This window comes from Melanostigma gelatinosum (genome assembly GCF_949748355.1).
Source record: "Melanostigma gelatinosum genome assembly, chromosome: 23".
Classification (NCBI taxonomy): domain Eukaryota; kingdom Metazoa; phylum Chordata; class Actinopteri; order Perciformes; family Zoarcidae; genus Melanostigma; species Melanostigma gelatinosum.
In genome coordinates this window covers 14,090,302-14,098,497 of record NC_136656.1, presented here as the reverse complement: position 1 = coordinate 14,098,497, position 8,196 = coordinate 14,090,302, and the positions used below count along the sequence as shown (strand labels likewise).

Sequence of the window (8,196 nt, the reverse complement as noted above, 5' to 3'; positions counted from 1 at the left end):
TAAAAAGAGGAGGACTGCGGCTTACCAGTGGCGAGGTGGACCAGTGCAGGTGAGGATCCCGAAAGAGGAGGCACCCCGATCACCCGTGTACACAACACTCACACACAACCACACGTGAGGGTCTCAACCCGGGGCACACCAACCGACACAGCACACAAAGGGAGACACCACCACCTGGAAGCACCAACCCCACCACCTTGGCTTAGCAGCTCCTACAGGGACAAAGAACACAATTATAAAAATGCTCTGGTTCTCAGGAAAGGAAATAAAACAAAAATAAGCAAAAGGGAAAACAACAACAATAGTTCGGGTTGGCTGATCAGCCACGGGGGGTGATCAGTAACCCAATCTATACACACTAAAGGCCAGAGTGGGCCTTCACATCCGTTGGTCAGAATACACAAAGTGAATGGCTCAGGCTAAAAAAAGGTGGTTCATTAAAACAAGGGTGCTGCTAACACCAGCACAAGACAGGAGCGCAGTGCTGATAACAGCAGCGTCAGACTCTGTAGGCGACACAGCGCCGGTCAAAGTACACGAATCCCGTAGGCCAGGGATTCCCAAAGTGGGGTGCGCGCACCCCTGGGGGTGCGCGAGCTGCCTCTAGGGGGTGCGCGAGAGGAAAAGTGTAATGGCGGTCTGATGGTGTAATAATATTAAATATTTAAAAAAAATGTAATTTTAATTTAAAAACTGTCAGGTGGGACATCTGAAGCTATCAGTCATAAAAGAGGAGAGGGACAGAGAGAGAGAGAGAGGAATCGGAGGCGAGGGGAACGGAGAGGTGCGTTGGGGAGAGACCGGGAGAAGAAATCGAGCCAGAGTCAGAGGAAGATGAGACGGAGGAGACCGAAAAGGAGGAAGGGATAGCACAGACAAATCGGGAGCACATCGGCCCATCGCGGAGTCAAGGTGAAAGAAGAGGAAACGAGAGTGAGCATCAGACTGGGAAAAAAAGAGGAAATATGATGAAAAGTATCTGTGTCTGGCCTTCACTTGGATTGGCAACGCAGATTCCCCAAAGCCACAGTGCGTGGTGTGCAGTGAGGTTCTGGCTAACAGTCTGAAGCTCTTATTTACGTCGCCACCTGAACACCAAGCATGCCAGTGCAAGTCAAAAGCCCCTTACATTGTTTATATCCAAATTGGAGGAGTTACAAAACAGCCCAAAACAACTGCAGTCTCATTCATGTGTTGGTCTATAAATGACGCACTACGGGCTTCATATCTGGTTACAGAATAGCGAGAAAGGGGCTACCGCACACAATCGCAGAAGACGTGAGCTCGCCAGCTGCCAGAGAGATGGTGGAATGTATGATTGGGGAGAAAGAAGCAAAAAAGTTGGACATGATCCCGGTGTCCAACAACACTGTGTCGCCGCATCGATGCTTTGTCCGAAGACATCCTGGCTACATTAGTCGCTCATTAATTGTAAATTAAATGTGATAATCTGCCTCTGAGCCTGTGCGTGTGTGCTCGCATCCGTATTGCTCTTTAAAAGTGACGCCTTGTGTCACTGAAAGTTATTGAAACTTTGTTGCAGTGTTTCAGGGCGTTTTCACACCTTCAGTTCGTTTGCTTTGTTGCAGTTGCTCCTTTGTTCGGTTTGTGTTCACACTGCAACATTTAACAGCGGACTAAATCTGTAAACAAATGCCACGCGCGAGCAAACTGTTCTCTCATTGGTCCGATTCTTATCGAGGGCTTAAAAGGCTCTGTTGCTTCTTTTATTTTTATTTTTTTAAGGGGGGGGGGGGGGGGTGGGGGGTGCGCGAACCCGGTCGGGATGTAGAAGGGGGTGCGCGGCCTAAAAAGTTTGGGAACCGCTGCCGTAGGCCAACGCAGTTAGTTGGACAAAGGCCATAGACAAAACACCGGTACACAAAACAGCAGTGTCCTTAATTTACGCAGAGTTAGCTGTAGCCGCAGTTCTGGCGGCGTTCCGCTTGAACCAAACCAAAAGTCCCCTGTAATACGGGATAGCATAAAATTAATAAAAGGATAATTAACACAAAGTATATAAACTAACAGAATAAAATCACCTTACCGATCAGGCAATGTGCGTCGGCTCCAGAAGGGGGGAGGAGGGCATGTAGCGTAGCTACTGGCAGCTAGACAAGCAAGACACTGTCACTAACAGAACACGAGTATATTTAAATCAGGACCCAATCGAGACTCACCGACAGCTCCGCAGGTGAATCACCTGTGCAGTGGTGTATAGCAACGAAGTAGAAATACTTCGTTACTGTACTTAAGTAGTTTTTTTGTGTATCTGTACTTTACTTTACTACTTATATTTCTGTTTACTTTTACTTTTACTTCACTACATTTTGCAAAGAAAACTGATACTTTGACTCCGATACATTTCCCCTGAAACCTTCGTTACTCGCTACAAAATCAAATCTATCTTTAGAAACAAAATGAATCATGAGACCAGCGTCAGGGACTGTGGTGGAACACAGACTGCAAGCAAGCAGGTTTGTTGAATCAGTGGTCCTAGCAGCAAGTTAAATCATTGGTTAATCACGTTAATGCACAATTGAAAACACGTGCTCTCAATGCCGCGGTGTTTTGATTCCCAGTGATGCCCAGGATGCTACATGCTATAAGCTAGCGGGCGACTACCTGAGTAGAATTCCACTCTACGATGACTGATTTCATGATGGAAGCAGAAATGGAAGCACCTGCTACTCCCGCAACAAACTACGGTGGTGACGAAGACCAACACCAGTGGATCGCTAGCGAGTTAGTGAGCTGAGGAAGTGTTGACAGTTGTGCAGCACTAGTTCGCTAACGTTAGCTATAGCTAGCCACCACGCCATAGGATTGACAGGAGCCGAGAGAGCGCAGCATTAGCGTTAGCATTAGTGTTAGCATTCGAGTTAGCATTAGTGAAATCCTTCGCAGCTGTGTGCAAGCTGTCTGTGAGCTGAACACACCTCTACCTGCCTCAGCGGCCTGTGAAAGGCTATTTAGCATCGCAGGACTAGTCTTCAGCCCAAGAAGAGCGAGACTGAATTCTCACAATTTTGAAAACTAACTTCTTTTGAAGATGAACAGAACATTTTTCAGTTTCAAGTAATGACTGGGTTGTTACTTTAGTATTGATCATGTTTTGATATTTGAGTCATGTTGTGGATGATCAGATGGAGTTATGATGGTAGCAGTCGCCCAATTCCAGATTCAGCTTGAGCAAAACCTTTGCCTGTTGTGTTCAAATCAGGCCCATAGGAGTTTACAAGTCCTTTCTCTAAACACTGACCTGATGCATCAAGTGGATATGTTTTGCTGAACATAATATTATGCATTGGCCCTCTACATCCTCTAGTCTAATGAGCAGACTTATAAACGCACTGTTACAACTCCTCCATAGTGTCATATTGCTTTTCGGAGAATTGATGATAAGTTCATAGTAGATGCAAAAGTAGACTTATGTACAATATATTATGTTGAACATTGTTGCTCCTGAATGGATCACAGCCGACCCAATTATGTTCAACACAGCTCCATGTCCTTGGTCATGGTGCCACAGCACTTAAAAGAATAAACTTCATAATTCTCAAAATTCTGACCCTTTGCTTTTTTAAGAACAGCATTTACTTGTACTTTTACTTTCAATGAACAGGTTATGATGTTCATTTAATGTTCAGGTTGTGATGTACATTTAATATCAGAAAATTACTTTTGATACTTAAGTACTTTTGTACTTAAGTACAATAAATATCAGATACTTTAAGACTTTTACTCAAGTAGTATTCTAATAGGTGACTTTTTACTTTTACTGGAGTAGTTTTCCAGAAAGGTATCTTTACTTTTACTCAAGTATGGCTTTTGAGTACTTTATACACCACTGCACCTGTGCAGGACGAGGGGAGCGCCAGAGATAGTCTAAAACAAGAATGAAAGCCAATATAACGCCAGACCAGTATGACTGGGAGAAACAATGCTGCTGCATTCCTGCATACCTGCACAGCGGCGGATGTCCGGCAAACCGGAAGCGGGACACGCGTTTGACGTTAGGAGGGAGCAGAGGGGATCCCTGGCGCATTTATGCGATGCCCGCCCACTGCGATTGGCCTGGTAATTAAAGGGACACAGAGGCCCTGCGAATGGTAATGCTCCCTTCTGCTACAATTGTATTGAAGTGAATTGTATTGTATTGCTGGTTTTTCGGGGATATTCACTTGTTCCAGGGTCGCAAAAATGACCATCAATGCTGTCAACACATCCGGGACCGTAGTTCTGTCCTTCACAATAAGATATCACGCTTCAACAACTCCAAATGATGCAATAAAAGCTCCTTAATTTCCGTTTGAGCTGTTTAAGCGTCGCCCGAGCGTTCTTTCTGCTTTCTCTCATCAAAGTCACTTTCCTATAGTATTTAGACATATAAACGTCCATATATATTCATGAAATTTGACCCATAGATTATTTGATATGTATGAATTAATATTATTTACGTTTGGTTGGCGATCGCCGAAGAAAATGACAGCGTAATGACCGGAAAGGGCGTCACGACGGAATCGTTCGAGACATGCCAATAGCAGCTAGCGCCGACCGAGGCAGGCCATCGTTACGTTACATATTGTATTCTGGAGGCCAAAGAAGCTAAAAGTACAACAATAAACGAAGTAAAAGGTAAACAATACAAAATAAACTTGATTCCGTGTGACGTCAACTGAGATAGATAGATTACGTCATGGTTGATCTGGTGTGATTTGTCTCCCAACAGAATCACTGTGTGAAGGCTAATGCTAAGCTAGCTAGCTAACTGACAATGGAAACCTACCGATCAAATTGGGAACGAAGAAGAAGATATTTTCCTTAGCCATCTTGGATGATTCAGCGTTTCGTCTCCGTCGTGTTTGAAAGAGAAACTAAACTAAAAGCGACAGTTGGATGTTTGTTGAGTGACGACTTCCTCACAGAAGAGAAACATCAAGTTTATTTCCGGGCAACAACGAGAGCACGACTTCCGCTATATTTTCAAAAATAAAAGCGTAATGTTGACTAATTTAATGTTAAAGAATCCCAAATAAAAATCTTTAAAACAAAACAAAACCCTTTAAAATATATTTTGGAAATCATTTTTGGTATGTTCAAACTGCACAATGCATTGATGTTATTTTTAGATCCTAAAAGTTAGTAAAGTAATCAATCAGTAGATGAGTTTAATCTATTTCCATCATCAATAATAACTTATGTAACTTCTGAAGCATATATATACATACGTATATAACGTTATACGTATGTATATATATGCTTATATTGCTTATAAAATATGTTGGTTTGTTTTCTGTATTGTTTGTTTATTGTTCAATTAAAAAAACGAAAATAAAATAATGTTTCAAAACATCAGCCGTTCTAAAGTATTGTCTATTTTGAGAAGTGGAATGAAACTTAGTACTTTTACTCAAGAAGGATACTGTACTCAAGTACACATTTATGGTACTTGTACTACTTCACGAGGTTAATATTTTACTTTTTACTTCACGAAATGTATCTGATAGATTTAATTACTATTGTTCTTCGAATCTTTATTCAACTTCTTCTATTTCTTCCGTCGCACCGCTTCTCCTCCTTCATTTTTTAAGCTACAGAAACCATTCAACTATTAAAATGTTCAGCTCTTTCACCAGAGGTCTGCTATGACTTTTTATATTTCTAACCTTTAAACTTTTTGAATTATTAAGCTTTTTATTTTTTCAATAGGATCTCTATGGAGAATATTTTCAAATGGCTTCAGGCACACAGGTGTTTGCGATTGAGCAGGGGTCTCAGTCTCGCGGCTAATTGCGGCCCACGAGCCGATATTGTGCGGCCCCCTACCTAACATAAAAGTGTAATGTGAATGCGGCCCCCGCGTTTTTCTCACGCGCACCTTTTTCTCACGCGCACCTTTTTCTCACGCGCACCTTTTTGCCGAGTTGTTGCGCGAGTCGTTGTGGGCGTTTTATATTTACAATGTGAATTAGCGAAACTGTCACTTGGGTGAAACGTGATTCAGGAGTGACACCAAGTGGAAGGAAAATATAATATATCTCACCCAGTCCCAGTCATGTCTTTCTCAAAACCTGCCGTGAAGAGAAAAGTTGGCGAAGAGCACAGACAATTCCAGGAAAAGTGGGAGACGGAATGTTTTTTTGTTGAGCACCGGGGCACTCCGACGTGTCTTATATGCACAGAGAAAGTCGCGGTACATAAGGAGTACAACCTCAAACGTCATTACTCAAAGAGACATGCCGAGGAGTCTACAAAATACCAGGAGATGAGCGCGAGGCCCGGGCCGGCGATCTTAAAACATGTTTACTGAGGCGACAAGATTTTTTTAAGAAAGCGAACAAAGCGAGTGACTCGGCAGTCGAAGCGAGCTACGTGGTGAGTGAGATGATCGCCAAGGCGGGAAAGCCATTCAAAGAAGGCGAGTTCATAAAAATGTGCATGTTACAGGCTGCAAGTACAGTCTGAAAAACAGTCAGTTTAGCAACATCAGCCTTTCAGCCAACACAGGGGCAGAGCGCATTCTGACCGGTCAGGTGACAGATATGATCAACTGCGGGAGAAAGCCAAACATTTCTGTGCATTCTCAGTTGCTCTTGATGAGAGCACAGACATCACTGACAATGCGCAGCTCGCAATGTATGTCCGCGGAGTTGATGACAGTTTTGAAGTGATGGAGGAGTTGCTCACAGTGATTCCAATGCATGGACAATCCACCGCTCAGGAGACATTCCGCCAGCTGTGTGATGCCATTGTGGATGCCGGTTTAACATGGAAGAGGTTCGCTGGAATAACAACCGACGGAGCACCATCAATGACAGGGAGGAAAAATGGACTGGTGGCACTTGTTCAAAGAAAACTGGAAGAGGAGGGTGTGGAGGAGGCCATTGCTCTGCACTGCATTATCCATCAGCAGGCCCTTTGTAGCAAATGCCTGAAGTTTGACAATGTGATGTCTGTTGTTGTGAAATGCATCAACCATATTAGATCCAGGGGCTTAAAGCACAGGCAGTTCCGCGCCTTGTTAGAGGAAATAAAGTCAGCATATGAGGATGTCCTCGACTTCACCGAGGTACGTTGGCTCAGCAGGGGAAACGCCTTGAAGAGGTTCTTTGAGTTGAGAGCAGAAGTGAAAGCCTTCATGGAGAAGGATGGGATGGCTGTTCCTGTGCTAAGTGATCCCAAATGGCTCATGGACTTAGCTTTTCTTGTTGACATCACACAGGAGCTGAATGTACTGAACAAGAAGTTACAAGGCCAAGGGCAGCTTGTCAGTGCTGCCTCTGACAACGTCAGAGCATTCTCCACAAAACTCATGTTGTGGAAAGCCCAGCTCTCTCAGACAAACTTCTGCCATTTCCCAACATGCAAGGCACTCATGGGTGCGGGCACACCATTCAGTGGTGAGAAGTATGCTGATGCCATTGTAAACCTACAGGAGGAATTTGATCACAGGTTTGCAGACTTCAAGACACACAGAGACACTTTTCAAATCTCTGCTGACCCCTTCTCCTTTGATGTGCAAGATGCCCCTCCTGTGCTTCAAATGGAGCTCATTGACCTGCAGTGCAATTCTGAACTCAAAGCCAAGTTCAGGGAGGTGAGTGGAATAGCAGACAAGCTTGGACAATTTTTGAGAGAATTGCCCCCCACCTTCCCTGAGCTTTCCAGGATGTTCAAGCAGACCATGTGCCTTTTTGGGAGCACATATCTGTGTGAAAAGCTCTTCTCAACCATGAACTTCAATAAGTCAAAGTACAGGTCCAAACTGACTGATGAGCATCTTCAAGCCATACTGAGGGTCTCAACTGCTTCCTCCCTCAAGCCAAATGTGGCTGAGCAGTGTGAGAGGAAGCGCTGCCAGGTCTCTGGTAGCAAGGAGTAGGCAAGAGAAGCCTATGTTCTGAACAACCGTTCATGTTCTGAAGAACCGTTCATGTTCTGAAGAACCCGTTCATGTTCTGAAGAACACGTTCACGCTCTGAAGAACCCATTCACGCTCTGAAGAACCCGTTCATGTTCTGAAGAACACGTTCACGCTCTGAAGAACACGTTCACGCTCTGAAGAACCATTCATGTTCTGAAGAACCCGTTCATGTTCTGAAGAACACGTTCACGCTCTGAAGAACACGTTCACGCTCTGAAGAACCCGTTCACGCTCTGAAGAACCCGTTCATGTTCTGAAGAACCCGTTCA

The 8,196-nt window shown here is 44.1% G+C and overlaps 2 protein-coding genes across 3 annotated transcripts in view; one reads left to right on the top strand and one right to left on the bottom strand.

Annotated features, from left to right (window-relative positions):
• LOC306796672 (CDP-diacylglycerol--inositol 3-phosphatidyltransferase-like) overlaps window positions 1-4,921 on the bottom strand; it is an 8,029-nt gene extending 3,108 nt beyond the window's left edge. The window contains exons 1-2 of one of the 2 annotated variants that reach the window (XM_079295729.1): window positions 4,790-4,916; window positions 26-212 (exon numbers count right to left, since the gene is read on the bottom strand). Coding sequence is in view for 1 of the 2 variants with exons in the window: in XM_079295728.1 (XP_079151854.1) it covers window positions 4,790-4,832 (43 nt within the window). In the remaining variant the exon portion in view is untranslated. Of the gene's footprint in view, window positions 1-25; window positions 213-4,789 lie in introns of both variants that reach the window. The other variant, XM_079295728.1, reaches the window with a different exon arrangement.
• A 1,716-nt stretch (window positions 4,922-6,637) lies between these two features.
• Window positions 6,638-7,885, top strand: LOC306796855 (general transcription factor II-I repeat domain-containing protein 2A-like; the record flags this gene model as incomplete). The annotated part of the gene is made up of 1 exon (XM_079295917.1): window positions 6,638-7,885. The coding sequence occupies one exon, from the start codon at window positions 6,638-6,640 to the stop codon at window positions 7,883-7,885; it is 1,248 nt and encodes a 415-aa protein (XP_079152043.1).
• Window positions 7,886-8,196: the final 311 nt, after the last annotated feature.